The sequence below is a fragment of the Mirounga angustirostris genome, unplaced genomic scaffold (genome assembly GCF_029215605.1).
Source record: "Mirounga angustirostris isolate CCGP_5_RB_7025 unplaced genomic scaffold, mMirAng1.0.hap1 SCAF_8, whole genome shotgun sequence".
Lineage (NCBI taxonomy): Eukaryota > Metazoa > Chordata > Mammalia > Carnivora > Phocidae > Mirounga > Mirounga angustirostris.
This window is the reverse complement of record NW_026991716.1, coordinates 87,621,957-87,640,778: the sequence shown is the minus strand read 5'-3', so window position 1 is coordinate 87,640,778 and position 18,822 is coordinate 87,621,957. Positions and strand designations below refer to the sequence as shown.

Sequence of the window (18,822 nt, the reverse complement as noted above, 5' to 3'; positions counted from 1 at the left end):
TTCCAGATTTAAATTTAGGAAAATTAGCAGTGTCTATCACCAGGGAATTATTCTCACTTTATTATTATTATTTTCTTCTCTTCCAATGAAAGCAAATTCTGCTGATCACTGGGTCTGGTATAAGACCTGTCCCTTCTATTTCGTTAGACCCGCATATATGTAGGAATATGAATTGTGTGATTGTTGTGGATTAGAAATTTTATTTTCATGTTTTAGGGTTGGCATAGATCTTAAAACCTAAGAAAAATTAATTCTTTGAACATGTTTAAAAATATTCACTGTCATATAATCAGAGCCCAAGTAATAGTATTCCAAATAATTTTTATGCTTGCTTAAATAGGAATAAAGAAACTATGTTCAAGCAAAACCAACTTTGTGGAAACTCTAATATACCAAGCTATGTAATCAACTATGTCCAAATAATTAGGCTTAACTCATAATTGCTAATTACATGTGCACTTTGAATTAAAGAACTTGAAGTTTTGTACTTAGATTGTACAACGTATAATCATCTTAGATCCAAATTACCCCACTTCCTGAAATAAAATTGAAAATTATTTGGTTATAAATTTTATAATACACAAATTGTCATAGTATTGAAAATTAGTGTCTTCCAGGAATATATATTTTCATATTAACTTATTCTCTTGAATTATTTTATTTTATTTTATCCTATTTAAACACAGGTCCAAGATAAAAAAAAATTACTATTAATTGATTTTACATTTTATTAAACTAACTCCAAAAGCACACACAGATGTATCTGGAACATAGTCTATACATATACTTCATCCAAGTTAATAAATTTAGTGAAGAAAGTATTTCTGCTTTTCTTTAGGATAAGGACTTTTTTTTCTATATTCATATCATAGAAATTACTCAAAGATCAGCCTGTTAAATATTATAATCCCTTAAAAAATGACTGATTTCGGGGCATCTGGGTGGTTCAATTGGTTAAGCATCTGCCTTCGGCTTGGGTCATGATGCCAGGGTCCTGGGATTGAGCCCCGCTTTGGGCTCCCTGCTCAGCAGGAACCTGCTTCTCTCTCTCCCTCTTCCCCTCTCCCCTGCTCATGCGCTCTCTCTCTCTCAAATAAATAAAAAACTTAAAAAAAACCTTAAGACCTTTATTAAAAAAATGATTTCCTTCATTAATTAATTTATAGGCTCTTCCTTAAATTTTCCCCATGTCTATATTGATCTCCATGACTGCCTACTCACTAACATAACTGAATTTTCTTGAACCATGACCTTGTTTTTTGGCAATTTTTTTATTTCCTCCCACCACAAAGAATTACAAATGACGGGCAGAACAAAACGGCAATGAAAGTATCATATGTCCATTTTTTTAAAGATTTATTTATTTATTTATTTTAGAGAGGGGCAGGGAGGGGCAGAGACAGAGACAGAGAGAGAGAATCTCAAGCAGACTCCCTGCTGAGCATGGAGTCAGATGCAGGGCTTGATCTCAAGACCCCCAGGTCATGACCTGAACTGAAATCAAGAGTTGGATGCTTAACCAACTGAGCCACCAAGGCACTCCCATATGCACATTTGAAAATTCCTGTTTCCCAAGATGCATTTACGATACCTCCAACACCAAATGTACCCTACCCTCTCTGAAATCTCTTTTTCTTGTTTTCCCCTTTTAGATAAATATGCCAATGATTAAGAGCCCAGACCAGAAACATAAAGGTCATTCTTATTTCTCTGTCTCCATCACTCCCTCCTCTTACTTACTAAATCCTACAATCTGTATCTCCTATAACTTCCTAAAATTCTCTACCTCAATAGCATTCCATCAAAAATTCCTTAAGTAAGATTGTCATCTTTTTTTTTTTAACTTGATTAATTTAGAAATTCTCTTGCTTCTGGTCTTGCCTTATTCCCCACCATATTCCAATAGCCCTGATATGTTCTCCACACTATAGCCAGAGAGCCTTTACCAAAAACAGTTCTGACTGTGTCATTCCTTTGCTTCAAATAAGACAACAAAATGAACCAAACCAAACCAACTAACATTATATGACAGTATTTAATTAAACAGAGTGTGTTCTGAAGTTGACTGCCTAGGGTCAAAACCCAGATCTACCATTTACTTGCTGTGTGACCTTGGGCAAATTATCTCAACTCTCTGCATCTAAATTTTCTCATATTAAAAAAAAAGTGGGGTGAGTGCTGTGAATTGTGCAAGACTGTTGAATCACAGATCTGTACCTCTGAAACAAATAATGCAATATATGTTAAGAAAAAAAAAAAAAGAAGAAGATAGCAGGAGGGGAAGAATGAAGGTGGGGAAATCGGAGGGGGAGATGAACCATGAGAGACGATGGACTCTGAAAAATAAACTGAGGGTTCTAGAGGGGAGGGGGGATGGGGGGATGGGTTAGCCTGGTGATGGGTATTAAAGAGGGCACATTCTGCATGGAGCACCGGGTGTTATGCACAAACAATGAATCATGGAACACTACATCAAAAACTAATGATATAATGTATGGTGATTAACATAACAATAAAGATTTTAAAAAATTAAAAAAAGGTGGGATTAATAATTCCTTTTTCCTAGAGTATAGTAAGGAGTAAATAGCACATAGCCATGACATTTTCATTATTGTGAGTTTTAAGCCACTATTATGTGGGCTCTATGTGGCACGACAATAGTCCTCTAAAGTATGTATTATCTTCACTTTACAAATGCATCAATTCACACTTTTAAAATCAAGTAACTTGCTGAAAAGTATACAACAGAGCCAGGATTTCAATGCAGAATGTTTTGACATCAAAGACCATAGTAACCATGATAGACCAGGCTACTAGATGTCCCTCTCTCTATGTTCTTTTTTGAGTTCATAGGAAGGAAACTGAATAGGTATATGCCCATCTCTAAGACACACTCAATGGTGGTTTGGGAAGCAGGGTCATATCGTGCAAACATGATAGATATTGCTATAGCCATGCAGATATCAGGGCAGAGGGGGAAGAAAAGTCAGAGTGGTTAGTAAGAAAGCTCTTTGTGATTTCTCCTATGCGGGCCTTTTATAAATTCTCCCTCATTTTTCTTCATCATCCTTGTTTCTGAGGCTTAGTCATAATTAAGTTCTTTCATGTCCCTGAACACTAGCTCCCTCAAGCACCATCACGTGTATACATTTTGCTCCCTTTGGCCTCTTCTCTATCGGAACCATTTATACTTGTCCTTCATGAAAACTTCATGGTAATGTCACCTTCTCCAACATTCTCCTCTACCTTTACCAGGCACTGTAATACCTTCCTCTCCTGAGCTACCACAATATTGTTTTCTTGTCTCTAACTGCACTTGTTACACTGTAATAATGCCCTGATTACATGTCCTCTCTCTCCCTCACTCTACTCTGAGCTCATGGACACAAAGTTTTTTCTATAATACTGACCTTATGCCTAACATACCACCTGGTATACAGAAGATGCTTGATAATGACTGCTTAAATAAGTAAATGAATAAATATATATATTTAATTATATTTGAAATAGGATATAAGCATAATTCATGCTAGCTGTCTTATAAAACTTTTTATTTTTTTTAAATTATTTATTTATTTATTTATTTTTTGAGACAGAGAGAATGAGATAGAGAGAGCATGAGAGGGAGGAGGGTCAGAGGGAGAAGCAGACTCCCTGCCGAGCAGGGAGCCCGATGCGGGACTCGATCCTGGGACTCCAGGATCATGACCTGAGCCGAAGGCAGTCGCTTAACCGACTGAGCCACCCAGGCGCCCCTGTCTTATAAAACTTTTTAAATGATAGAAGAAATCATGTCTATATATTATTTCTGAAAATTGTTGAATCTATTTATTCAATGCAAGTACTAAGAAGCAACCTAGGGCGCCTGGGTGGCTCAGTCGGTTAAGCGACTGCCTTCAGCTCAGGTCATGATCCTGGAGTCCCTGGATGGAGTCCCGCATCGGGCTCCCTGCTTGGCAGGGAGTCTGCTTCTCCCTCTGACCCTCCCCCCTCTCATGTGCTCTCTCTCATTCTCTCTCTCTCAAATAAATAAATAAAATCTTTAAAAAAAAAAAAGCAACTTAACCTAAACTGACCTTGGGCAGACCACTTAATCCATTTGAGTTTCATTTTCTAAACAATGGATATAATAATACCTCTTTAAGCATTCATTCCTTAAATATTTATTAAGGTACATTCATGAGCCAGGTAATACCTAGGTGCTGATAACAAAATAGTTCATAGCTTTAGGGCTCATTCTGCTCAGATGTGTATTTGATCCAGTGTAAAATATAGCCAAGGAAAGTCATTCATAATGTGATGAAGGTTCTCATGGGTGAGGGTCAGGGGTAGTACCAGCTGCTGGGATGTGTTGGAGGAAACCTACTCCAGCCTTGGGACCCAGAATTGAGGTAGACTTTCTTTGTGACATCTAAGGCAGATGGTATGCATGAGCATGTATGTGTGTGCATTTAGTGGACAGGAGGAGTGGGGACCAGAATGAGAACTTCCTAGGTGAACAGAATAGGATATTGGGCAACTTGAAAGAAGTTTAATGGCTCATCTGAAAAGACATAAGCGAGGAATTCAGACTCAAATGTCACAGGAGAGCTACAGGAACTAGGTCATGTCAGGTCTTACAAGGCTCTTTAAAAAGTTTTGACTTTATCCTTACAGCAAGGAGAAGCTATTAATAATAAGAATGGATCACAATTGCATTTAAAAAAAAATACTCTAACTGCAGTGTGGAGACTGGATTAGTGGATGCAGACTTGAAGCAGGGGGGCCAGTTAGAAGGCTGTTAGTAATAATCCAGGTGAGAGATGATGGTGATCTTGACCTAAGAAGTGCTAAAGAGGATAGAAGAAATAAATTTGAGAGATCATAGAGGTGTAGCATTGACAACTGTTAGAGCCTGATTGATTGAGGGGCTTGAAGAAGGGAAGAAATGAAGGAAGATATTCAGGTTTCTGTCTTAGGCTGTTGGTGGACAGAAGAGCCAGTCACTGAAGGAAGCAGGAATGGTGTGATAACTTACTTCCTTTGGGACTCATAGAACTGTTTTGATGATTAAGTGAAATAGTTTATATAATAGCAACTATCACAATGCCTAGTGCCTTATAGCTCTTTTCTGTAGTTATTTTCATTCTATTCTCCTCATTTCCAAAGTTGTACCAGTCATTTAGTAGCAAAATTGGGAATAGAATTCCAGGCTTCTGTTTACCAGTCCAGAGTTCTTTGTTAATGGACTGCTGGTCTATAAACAAAGATGAAACACAGGGATTTTAAAGCAAATATTCAGAACTTATCCTGGAATTGCTTACTAGCTGACAGCTATCCAACTTATTTTTAGTTTATATTTAAAGTGAATCATATGTTCCAAAATGACTGACAGAAACACAGCTTTGTTTCTGAAGCCAATTCTTCTCCATCATTTTTGGACATCATTCAGAGCTGTAACAGACTTTCAGGGTGTTTAAAAGCATTCATCCACGACAACAACAAATGCTAATTATCATAAAAAATAAACAGCTCCTGTTAACATCATTCTAAGAATTTCTCCTACTCTAGCACTATATTTCATCTATCATCCCATCTGTTTTGGGGGTGGGAACAAAGACTGGATGAAAGTATAATTATCATGTATCAAACTGGACAACACAACAAAATAGAAATGAGTATAAATGGGAGGAATAGCATACATAATAAATAAATCTGGAAAGGGAAAAAAGAAATGTAAATAAAATGGCACAGTGTGTCCTGCAGTAAATAGCAGATACCTAAGTCCATTATGGAGTCAATAATGTTTATCTTGCTAAGTATGAGGTGGATTTTTCCCCATTTCAGTTCATAGTCCTTGCTATAACCAGATTTCCTCCCACATGATCAAATAGACATCTTGTTCACTTGGGAAGTTTACAAATCCTCTCTGTTGAATTCTATTATTAAAATTCCACCTTGAGACTTTTAAACATACCTGAAAAGAAAAAAAAAAAAGTCTACTTCCAAATATTTATGAATACATTTGAAAAGGGAATCTTAGGGTCAGTTCTATCTTATAAAAATATCAAGAATAGACACATTCTCAAAACTTTGTTAAATTAAAAGGGATTAGGGTGCCTGGGTAGCTCAGTCAGTTAAGCATCTGCCTTTGGCTCAGGTCATGATCCTAGGGTCCTGGGATCAAGCCCTGCATCCGGCTTCCTGCTCAGCAGGGAGTCTGCTTCTCCCTCTTCCTCTGCCTCTTCCCCAGTTTGTGCTCTTTCTTGCTCAGTCTCTCTCTCAAATAAATAAATAAAATCTTACAAAAAATAAAAAACAAATAAATTAAAAGGGATTACAAGGGCGCCTGGGTGGCTCAGTTGGTTAAGCGACTGCCTTCGGCTCAGGTCATGATCCTGGAGTCCCGGGATCGAGTCCCACATCCGGCTCCCTGCTCGGCAGGGAGTCTGCTTCTCCCTCTGACCCTCCTCCCTCTCATGCTCTCTGTCTCTCATTCTCTCTGTCTCAAATAAATAAATAAAATCTTTAAAAAAAAAAAAAAGGGATTACAAGTGGCCAGTTGCAGATGGAATTAGCTCATTACAAATATAGTAAAAACATGAACAATCACATATCCCTAAATAGGAATTAGAAGCTCAGCCAGGGCCATGACTTTGTTTAATTGGCATAAACACGCCTGCACTGGTCCCTGGCATGTAGTAGATGCCTTATCAATATATTTTAAATTGCATATTGCATGAAAGAGAGCAATTATAAGCTTATATTCTCCTCAGAGTACTTTTAAAGTACACCTACTCTACGAATAATTTTGTAGTGACTCTTAGTATTAATATTTAAATAATCAGGTTTTAGAATCTTCCAAGTATCTATGTCACTTTCAAAGTGAGGAGTATGGCAAAGTTTCTCTTAAATAGTAACAAACTATTTTAATAAATTTAATCTGAGGTCAAGTTTCCATTAAAAGTATATATACCAGGGGCGCCTGGGTGGCTCAGTTAGTTAAGCGACTGCCTTCAGCTCAGGTCATGATCCTGGAGTCCCAGGATCGAGTCCCGCATCGGGCTCCCTGCTCGGCAGGGAGTCTGCTTCTCCCTCTGACCCTCCCCCCTCTCATGTGCTCTCTCTCATTCTCTCTGTCTCAAATAAATAAATAAAATCTTTAAAATAAAAAAAAAGTATATATACTGAATTAACTAATTACATTTATTTCTCTATTTAAATTTGCTTCAATGATATAAATGTTTAGAATATTATTTAGAGCAAAAGATCAATTACATATGAAGCTGTGCTTTACCAAATTGTGATTTTATTTTGGTCACAAATCCCATTATCTTTTTAGCCAATCACTCAAGCATTACATACATGAAATAAAAATGTCACAATACACACAAAAACAGAATAGTGAAGAAGGTGTTATATCCATAAACATTTTGAACACTTGCCAATATCCTTTCTACCATGAGGAGTTTTAAGATAATAAGAAATAAATATAAATATCACATGTACAACATACACCTATATGCATTCATATGTGTGTATATACTATGTGTGTATGCATGTATATATATGAAAATATGTGATATTTGGACAACATTCAACTGAATTAAATCAGAGGGATTAGGGAAGTAAATAACCCATGAATTCACAATGTGTGTGTGTTCATATTTACACAGTTCTGTATATGACCACTCATAAAGAGTTATGGACCAATTTGTAACTGAGGATTCCCTGGACCATCACATTATAACACCCCCGAAAAGCCATTACCATTTATAACCTGACACAGAGAACTTTATCAATGACAGAAAAGTAATGATTTGGGAGTAAAACATCATACAACAAACTTAATAAGTCTTATTTGAGTTAAAAGACACATCAAAGGTACTTACTAAGTTATTTTTTAAGGGCTTTTATTTATATTTCTAAGTTAAAATTGTTTATGAACATTTCATTTTTTTTTAAAGATTTTATTTATTTATTTGAGAGAGAGAGAATGAGAGAGAACACATGAGAGGGGGGAGGGTCAGAGGGCAAAGCAGACTCCCCGCCAAGCAGGGAGCCCGATGCGGGACTCGATCCTGGGACTCCAGGATCATGACCTGAGCCGAAGGCAGTCGCTTAACCAACTGAGCCACCCAGGCGCCTGAACATTTCATTTTTTTAAAATCAGAAAAGTGAAATTACTCTATTAATGTGTATTGAAACTCACTCTTTCTTAGCCTAATGAAAATCTTTTTCAAATTATAATCATTATAACCATATACTATATATTTACTATATATTATAACTATATACTATAACTCCCTGTTCCCTTGTCCTCCTGGGAGAATTCCTATCTGTCTATTTGGTCAATTTTATGGGTAAAAGGACTAATTCCTGCACATAGTTCTAAATCTTGCATGCATGAACAAAGTGTGCTACTAGATTACTTTGGGAGAATTTAAATTCAAATGAATTTCAATTTTTGTCTAAACATGAAGGTATAGTGAAATGTCTTAGAATAAAATATTATTTTCACATTCTGTTTTAAAGAGCACTATTTGGACCATTGATAAACATCTTAATGCAAAATTCTTATCACTGTATAATAACCAAAATAGTATGAAAAACTTCTACCAATATAACTGCCAAGGAAAATAAATACTTCATTTTTAATGTTTACTTTCATATATTTATCTATGAGACTTGTTTTTAATTCAAAACAACGATTTATATATAAAAATAATAACATACATTAAAACAAGAAAGCACAACCTCTAGCCAGCAAAAATTCATTGAAATATTCATCAAAGACACTATAATAAATACCACTTAGAAAACTCTATTTTCCAAGTCCCTAAACTGTGTCTACACATAAATAGTTCTAAAAACTTTGAGTATTTTAATAGGTATTACATTTTTTCAAATTTGAGAAAAAAATTTTTTTAAACTTTAACATGCTATACAGATATAAAAATTATTATTTTTCATACACATTTTTTTGCACATAAATACCAGAGAAAACGTTAAGGCAAAATCCTGAATTTCTTGATAAGTTTCACTAATGGACAATCATAAGAATTTACTTTGGGAAACTATCCTGAACCTAACAGAAGGGTTCTTTGAATAAATATTTCAATATTATATTCCATGCTATCTTTATCCTTCATCCAGTATTATAGTTCATGCTAACTGATCCTTCACAGGAAAGAAGAGTGCTTATCTCACAAATACAGAGAGAAAGTATGTGATTTAGCTGTTCTTTGGATGTGTGAAATTAGTGTTGATGTTTGATTCCAAATGTCTTTCCATTCCTTACCTTAATTTAAAAAACCAAATGAGAACAAGTAAGAACCTTGAATAAGTTTCAGAACATCACGCGTATTTAAAGCATAGCCCTGAAGGCTACTGATTTTTCTTACCAGTGCTGTCATCATATACAACCGTGACGGTTTTCCACTTGAAGAACTGCACCAAATCCAAAATGGCACGGCTGAGGGAAGAGAAGTCTGGGTAAAGACTGACATAGAAGGAATCTTTGTTGTCTGACACCTGGTGCTTCCAGCGGGTCTGTATGTGGGGAACCCCCAGAGCGTTGCAGATGGACTGCACAGCATTTGCTGAAGAGCTGTGTGAGGGCCCGAAGATAGCAGCTACCCCAAGAGACAGCTGATCGCAGGCTGAAGAGGAGACAGAAGTCTGTCAGTAATGAGGAGAGATGCCGGCTTGCCAACATTTTCACATTATTATTGTAAGCCTAAAGGTCTATCCTGAAGAAAGATTTTGTTTTCCTTACAAATCACATCTACATTTAGATAATTTTCATATTTTGTCGAACTCCAAACATTTTCAGTTTGTTAGAAGGGAAATTCTTCCAGACATCTGCACCTCAATGTTCAAATAATTCTACAAATAACATCAAAAGAGTGACAAAGGAAGAATATTCTAGAATTTAAGAAGGAAGCAGAGTGTTCGTCTTGCAAAAATAGATTATAGTAGGGAGTTGGAAGAATAGTGTTCCTTCCCAAATTCACTGACCATCCTCTACAACTTCAAATTCTTAATCAGAAACAATTTGGTTCCTCCTCACCATCTAAGAAGCCAGGGCCACACATTGCTAAGCTAAGTATTTGCACATATCTGATGATATAGGTCAAGCTATGTGTACAAATACCCATTCAAAACCTGATATGGCTCATCAAGGGTGATTTCATATGGATTAATCTCATTGCGTAGAGAGAATAAAATCATTAGATAAGTATTTAAGCATCTTTATTTACTTGGCTTTTGTATACTATAGGTCTTTTATATTGTTCTAAATTATTTTTTGAAGTTTATATTCATTCACTCATAAGAAATTTTATTCACATCAGTAATAATTACAGTTACCAAGAGAGGCATAAACAAAGTAGAAGCTATTCAGATGAGGATAAATTATGATAGGACTTCAATTTCTTTTTCTTTTTTTTTTTTAAAGATTTTATTTATTTATTTGACAGAGAGAGTCACAGCGAGAGAGGGAACACAAGCAGGGGCAGTGGCAGAGGGAGAAGCAGGCTCCCCGCCGAGCAGGGAGCCCGATGCGGGGCTCGATCCCAGGACCCTGGGATCATGACCTGAGCCGAAGGCAGTCACTTAACGACTGAGCCACCCAGGAGCCCCAGATAGGACTTCAATTTCTATAAGGTCCTCCAAAGCAACTAGGGAATTTGAGCCTAGAAAGTAAATAATTATTGGAAATGTGAAAATCACCTTTAATATTTAAAGATCTGGCCTATTAAAGAGGCTTAAGTTTGTTTCATTTGGCCAGAAAAGGAAGAATTAGGACAAATGGCTAGAAGTGTCTCATAAATGTTGACACAATTTAAATTAAAAAAAAAAAAAAAGGAAGTAGAAAATATCCAAGAAAGGAAGTCTGTTCCAAGAAGCAATAGTTTACCCATCCCTGCAAATACTTAAACAGGAATAAGGAGAGTTATTATTGGGATTTAGGCATCAGGTAGGTGTTTAGACTAAATCTCTCCAAAATACTTTATAATTCTACTGTGTGAAATCTTCTGATATTTTCCTTCAGAGATTTTGCTGCACAAAACACAATGTGATGGAAGGATTCTGAAGCATAGACATATTTAATAAGTAAATAAATGATAGTTGAAAAAAACTCATTTGTTTAAATTTTCTTCAAAAATTCCAGTATGATCTAGTAAATTTTTTGAATATGTAGATTCTTACTTTTTAAATAGTGATTGGATTTCTGAATCCGTAGTAAGGTTGGAGCTTGAAATTTTTCACTAACATGGATTTTAATTCGTATACATTAAGAATAAAAGATCTTCCTTTACCAGGTTTTTGACAAGTCACAGATCAAAAAAAGGTAAAAACATTATAGTAGTTTATATACAATGTTCTAAAATGTGTTTCAAATAAGAAACAGTTTTCAGTTATCAGAGGAATCATTTAAAAGCGATATGATTCAAATAAAAATTCAAGCTCTGATACATCAAAGCATCTACTGAGCTAAACATTATTACTTACTAAAAATATAAGACCATATATCAGAAAAAAATGTTAAAATGTAAACATCTGATTTCTTATTATTGTCTCTCCTTGGAAAAAAAATTTTAAAAAATTTTAATGTCCAAAGTAATTAAATCATTTTATAATTAATCATTAATATCTATATCTATATATATGTATTGAGCTATCCCAGGTTCAAAAGTTTTATCAGATCTCTCTCTTATAGTATCTTTTTACATACTGCTGAGAAAGGGACAGGCAAGGCTAGGTAGGGAGAGATAGGTAGGGGGCCATAGGATCAGGCTCACAAAATTCAAAATGTGGGAGATGAAAGGAAGCCAGAGAAAGGGAACAAACTAGACCATCCTGTCCTAGGTGTCAGAGGTGAGGTCTTGTTTTAACAGCCACTTGAGAGCAACCTTGAATTACCAGACCCTAAAAAAGAAGTAAGCCACTGAAGGTATTATCACTAGTCCTTACTCAATGGTGCTATCAATAGAGATGTTAAAAAGATTTAAGTTCCTTGGTTAGCTTTCTATAAAAGACCACCCCTAAAAGCCCTCAGTGGCAACCCTATTGGGACCCTTCTCACTTCTGAGATCTTTTTCTGTATCTTGCTTAATAAATGTCTATCGCTTTACTCTCTCCTTTGTCCGCAAGATTCATTCTTCGACTCCATGGGACAAGAACCTAGCTCTCCCGCATCACTGCTATGGCCTCCAACCAATAATAGCCCAGAAGCAAGAGCTTCACAAGGTAAGACCCAAACCATGACTTTTACCCTTTCAATATCTCACAGAGAAAGTTACTTATTAGGCTTATTTGAGCTTTCCCTACCTTCAGGCAAATGTCAGTTAATGAATTTGATTCTCAATGGATTTTAGTGGGTGACAAAATTTGTAAACCTCTTTTAATATTTTGGAACCCAAATGAGTTTAACACCTTATAATTCCCAAGATAGTAACCTGTTTGTTGTTAGAAGATGCTAGTCTGGGAGCACCTGGGTGGCTCAGTCTGTCAAGTGTCTATCTTTGGCTCAGGTCCTGGGATACAGTCCTGAGTCAGGCTTTCTGCTCAGCAGGGAGTCTGTTTCTCCCTCTCCCTCTGCCGCTCCCCCCACCCCGCTAGTGCTCCCGCGTGCTCTCGCTCTCAAATAAATAAATAAATAAATAAATAAATAAATAACTTTTTAAAAAATTTTAAAAAGAACATGCTAGTCTGTTTTTTTTTTTACATTGCTCCTTTGAATTCATCATTAAGAAACCTATTAATATTTTTTTATACTTCACTCATATTCCACATTCTTTGGTCTAAATGATTTCATTTGAGACAGAGCTTCTTCTTCCTAATGGAAATAATCATGAACTATGTCACTAATCAAATGCACTTGTCTTGCAGTTAATGACTTATTTTGCAATTATGATGACAAATGTAGTATTTCACAATAACCTTTACCCTTTTTTTCCAGGCTTTAAAACCTTTCATCACCCTGACATGGTTCTGAAATGTGGAAACTTATTCGTATTCATAAAGATATGAATTCAAAGGGCAGGCAGAATATAGGCCTTGATAAACACTAGTTAGCTGGGGGATAAAAAGGGTATTTTCATCTTATGGAATATTGTACCTTATCAGTTGCCATTAATATTAATGAAATTAGAAGAAATCTAGACCAAGTTAGAGTTATAAGTAATTATGTACATTTCTATCAAGTACGGTAGCTAATAAGACAGTATTAGCATTACAGAAAAGTAAATATTGTTTTAAAAATATGAATTTAGAACAAATGCTTTGTAAGCCCATTCCTTTGAGAAAAATCTATATTATGAAATTTAATTCCTGTTAGATGAATGCTAACTATGCAAAAGGAAAGATCACCCACTTAGACAAGGAGGACTATGGAAACACAAAATACAGTTACTACCAAGACTGTTGTTTGGTTAAAATAATACCTTGATAATAGTTCTCTATTACCTTCCTTACTTTATAAATGTTAAAGTCATATTCCACAAAGTTATGTTTCTATTCTTATCATGAAAAACACAGTTTCACAACATAATAAAAGAAATAACAAAATTTATAAAGTATTATATCTTCCTATAATTCAATTTTCATATCATTAGCCATTTATTTTCAGTTACAAGAAGAAACATCAACTAGCTTAAAAATGAGCATGGAGTTCACATAAATGAAAGGTTGTTGAAAATTTCCAATAAAGTTTTAAGATTAGTCTGACATTGTGAACTCACTTGGAACTACAGGACTCTCAAGGTAGTCAGTAAATTGAGACAACAGTAATAATGTAGTGGAAGTGACAGATAATAGAAATAAAAATGTAAGAATAGATTCCAAACTTGGTAAAATCTACTGATGTATAATTTTATTTAGTGGGTTCTTAAAAATAGGAATAGTTAAATAAGAAAACAGAATTATTGGGGAAAAAACCATTTCACAACAATCATAGACCTAATTGCATTTCATGTTTTTTTTTTTTTGCATTTCATGTTATAAGCATTTTTTTTGTAATAGGTAATCATACCACCTTACCTTCCCTGATAAAATTTATGTGCATTTTGAAAAGAAACATTTGCATGAAAATATTCCTAATGACTTATTAATTACATTTGGAATTAAATCTCTCAAGAATACCTGGAAATTTGAATTCCAGAAAATGTAATGTTAAATATTTGTCAATTACCTTTCTTGGATGCTTCAAAACTGTCATAGAGGTTTATCTTCTGGGTGTCATAAGTCAGGGTGGTATTGGGCAACAACGTTCTATTTCTGTTGATTGTATTCACGGCAAATCTGAATGCAAGTTCTTCAGCTCCCATTGGGCCAGATTCCACATATTCAAAAATGCCCCCTGGCAAAAAGAAAGAATAATCATACAGTTCTTAGAAGATAGAGAAAATGTATAGTTTTCTTTACTTTTATGTACATGTGCATTTATGTGTGTGTGTGCGCACACATATGTATGTGTGATTTGCTTAAGTACATGGAGTTTGTGCTTACTTTTTCTATGAACTTGAATATTCGAGATGTGCCCTTCTAGATAAATCCATATCGTAAAAATTTCTTTGCTATTGTTACCATAATTTAACATGATTTAAATATGATTTTGCTTTTTTTCTTTTAGTAATTCCTTCTTTTAGAGCCTAGGTATATATAGATCTTGCCTTAAGTACCGAGCATTATCCCTCAAACTTTTGCACAGTTCCAGAATAATCAATCCTCTATACTGATATAAAGCTATGAAGTTAAGCACCAGGGAAATTATATTAAATTTGTCTCTATTAATTGAGAAATCAGAAATCTCTAGCATAATTTCTATGGCACTTATTGTGTTAAAAGCCCAAAATACAAATTCACTTGCAAATTCTAACAAATGAGCTTGCAAGAAAAGACAGCAAAGTAGCCATTTCTCTATTTGTTCTACTCTCAGGTTTTTTTTTTTTTAGAAGATACTTGGATATTTGTGAAAGATAACTTTCCCAAACAGTGCAAATCCCTTAATCAGTGAATAACAAGGAAGCATATAATTTAGGCCATAAAATGTAGAGTACAATTCAAAAACATGTCCTTTCCATCTGTCACTTTTACCAATTATGTCTTAGTTCAGTTTCCTCATTCTTGTCCCAGCCTTGCTTCTTCTTAATATTCTCTCTATTCAGTTCTGAGTGACCTATGGGACATTTGCCTCCAACAGAATCTTTTCTTTATTGTTACTCTGGTAAATGGAATGAAAGTGGAAGCATCTGATATTTGACACTGTCCAACCTCTGTCTTTGGAAAACTAGTACTACTTTAACAATAGAGAGCATTTATCTTTTTCCCTTTCAGATTTCATTCCATGTACTCTCAGCACAGTCATTCACAAATTAAACTCCCTTGAATAAGCCATTTCCATAGTTTGCAATTCATACCTCATCTAAAGTCTTCTGACACATAAATGTCAGGTGACTATACAATCAGCAAACTACCTATTCTAAATTAGTAAGAAGCCATGGTATGGGGCGCCTGGGTGGCTCAGTTGGTTAAGCGACTGCCTTCGGCTCAGGTCATGATCCTGGAGTCCCGGGATCGAGTCCCGCATCAGGCTCCCTGCTCGGCAGGGAGTCTGCTTCTCCCTTTGACTCTCCTCCCTCTCATGCTCTCTCTATCTCATTCTCTCTCTCAAATAAATAAATAAAATCTTTAAAAAAAAAAAAGAAGCCATGGTATGGTAACAATTTTAAATTAGAAAGAAGCCATGGTATGGTAACAATTTTAAATTAGTAAGAAGCCATGGTATGGTAGTAATTCCTCTAAATATGAGGAATTAGGACTCAAGAAAATACCAGAGTACTCAGACAAATTTATATTCAGGAAGAATTAGAAAATTTGTTATTTGACACCATATTAGTTTGAAATATTTCTCTTACTCTTTCATCTAAATTGATGGTATAATTACCAGAGCAAGCAACTTATTGTGAAATAGTACTTTGAATACATTTAAAATCTTTGGAGACTTAGGCTAAGCAGAACAATAAATATTTACATGTCTAATTGGTATCAAGAACCAAATTAGATATCTTGTATATATGGAGGAGAATAGTGGTATGAGCCTAGCCTCTGAAGCCAAACTGGGTTTACATTCTGTATCTGCCATTTGCCATCCACGTAAATTTGGTCAGTTGCTTAAATCCTCAGTCTAAGTTTCTTCATCTCTAAAAAAAGGATGATAATGAAGATGACTACACAGAGTTGTTATAAAAATTAAATGTTATCTCATAATAAAGCACTTAGATCGGTGGCTACCATAGAGTAAGAACCCCATAAGTGTTCTAAGGTTTCAGTGAATCTTCAAAGTAATCACAAGTAGTAGTGTTTTATAGGAAAGAGCTCTTTTGGCCAAAGATCATATAACTGTCAAATGATAGAGCCAACATTACAATCTGTTCATGCAAAAACTTCAAAGCCCTTGCTTATTCTACTACAAACTAGTATTTTTCTTCAAAGTTTCATTCAGGTAAAATACACAAAACCTCCTAAAGGCGAGACATAATGACTTTAATAATAATATGTAATTAGAAATGTAAGATCCTACATATGGAACAGAAAAATAATTGAGCAATTATAAAGTACTTCTTAAAGTTAATTAGAAATAAAGAGTCAATTATAGAAATACAAACCTGAAGTTGTTTCTTAATGGCAAAATAAAATGAAAAACTAATCTTCTACTTTCCTCAGTTCAAATTAGAGTTTCTATGTGATATAAATACAAAAGAAGGATACAAAAATGATCAATATTTGATGATAGTGGGTTAAAATATTCCTATTCTTTTTTTTTTAAGATTTTATTTATTTATTCATGAGAGAGAGAGAGAGAGAGAGGCAGAGGGAGAAGCAGACTTCCCGCAGAGCAGGGAGCCCAATGCGGGACTCGATCCCAGGACTCCAGGATCATGACCTGAGCCGAAGGCAGACGCTTAACCATCTGAGCCACCCAGGTGCCCCTAAAATATTCCTATTCTTTATCTCTCTTGAAAATAAATAATTCAAATTCAAGTTTACATATTTATTACTGGTTTGAATATTTAAGGAAATCTTTGTAATTCCTCAAGATAACACATATTTATCTTAGTAAAATAAATAATTAATTTTTATTGATCCAAAGCCAGAATTTAAAATTTTGTATATAAAAATCAAAAATGTCCAGATAATGCAAGTTTTCAAGGCACAATATCTTCTATAACACCTTTCAGCCATGTTAACTCAAAAAAAAAAAGAAAGAAAGAAAGAAAGAAAGAAAGAAAGAAAGAAAGAAAGAAAGAGAAAAAGAAAAACAGAGATCACTACTCCTGATTTGTGGAGGGCAAGTATGGACAGGGAGGTAAAAGAATTTAGTAAAGAATTACTTTCCAAAAACTATTGGGTGGGTGCCTTAAGCTTACATGGGAAACAAACAGAGTTTTTGTAATTCTGTTTAAAATTTTGGACAGTTTAGTAACATCTAACATAGTAATTGATCAAAGAAGTAAAAAGTACAATCACCATATTAGATGATATAAAGACACCTGATAGATATCACTAATTATTCTTGATTAAGAAAATATTTTTAGAAAAAATAATGGAGTCATAATGAAACTTTACTAAGATAAAAATCACATATTAGGGGCACCTGGGTGGCTCAGTCGTTAAGCGTCTGCCTTCGGCTCAGGTCATGATCCCAGGGTCCTGGGATCGAGTCCCACATCGGGCTCCTTGCTCAGTGGGGAGCCTGCTTCTCCCTCTGCCGCTCCCTGCCACTCTGCCTACTTGTGATTCCTCTCTCTCTGTGTCAAATAAATAAATAAAATCTTAAAAAAAAATCACATATTAATAGTAAATGTTATATTTAAGAGTAAAATAGAAAGGAAGTCCCAGTAATGTCAGGAAAAAGATAAGAATGTCTACAATATCCACTTTTACTACTATTCTGGAAATTTTAATAAATGTAATTAGAAATAAAAATTACTTATTAAAACATAGAGTTTCATTTTTACTTCATTATATATATAGGAGAGACACAAATATCTTTTGCCAATGGTGTTTAATCATAACAATGAAAATAACAAAATTGAGAGAATTTATCACGAATAAACCTCCACTAAAACAAATATTAAACAAATGAGTTCTTAGACAGAGGAAAAATTATTCCAGAGGGAACCACTACACTGCTTAAATGAATGAAGTATAAAGAAAGGGTAAATATGTGGGTGAATATCAATAAATTTTAACTGAACGAGCAAGAACAGTAACATCTTATGAAGTCTGTAATGTGTTTAAATCAAAGTATATTCTAATAACAACACAAAAGTTGAAGAAAGCATAAATAAAATTAAAGAATGTTAATGTTCTAGCAATATTGGTAGGAAGGTAAAGATAATTATTCTAGACTGTAATAAATAATGCAACAAAGCATATTTAAATTCCTAAGATAAAGACTAAAATAATGAAATAGCATATGATCAAAAATTTAACAGAGGAAGGGTGGCATAATAAAAATAGTTTATTTGTTCAAAAAGAATGAGAAACATAAGTAAAATAGAGAAAACACTAAAAGAACTAGTGGTATAAGTGATCTAAAACAAAGGTATCAGTAATTATATTAAAGGTAAATGAAATAGGTTCACATTTTAAAGTTTAAGATTACCCAACAGGATAAAAAGGCACAAAACTGTAAGCTACCTGCAAGAGAAATAGTGAAAAATAAGGAAAAAGGCAGAGACTTGTTCTAAAACCACACTAGCCAAATAAAAGCTGGTGAAGCTATTCCAATGTTAGATAAAGTAGACTTGAAGGGAATAAAGGGCGTATATC

General features: G+C 34.6%; 1 protein-coding gene across 6 annotated transcripts in view; it reads right to left on the bottom strand.

The window, feature by feature from the left end:
• The window catches only part of GRIK2 (glutamate ionotropic receptor kainate type subunit 2), a 668,588-nt gene that overhangs the window by 412,251 nt on the left and 237,515 nt on the right, over positions 1–18,822 (bottom strand). For all 6 annotated transcript variants that reach the window (XM_064597923.1, XM_064597922.1, XM_064597921.1 and 3 more), the window contains exons 3-4: positions 14,177–14,344; positions 9,384–9,641 (exon numbers count right to left, since the gene is read on the bottom strand). In XM_064597923.1, the coding sequence (XP_064453993.1) occupies positions 9,384–9,641; positions 14,177–14,344 (426 nt within the window). The remainder of the gene's footprint in view (positions 1–9,383; positions 9,642–14,176; positions 14,345–18,822) is intronic.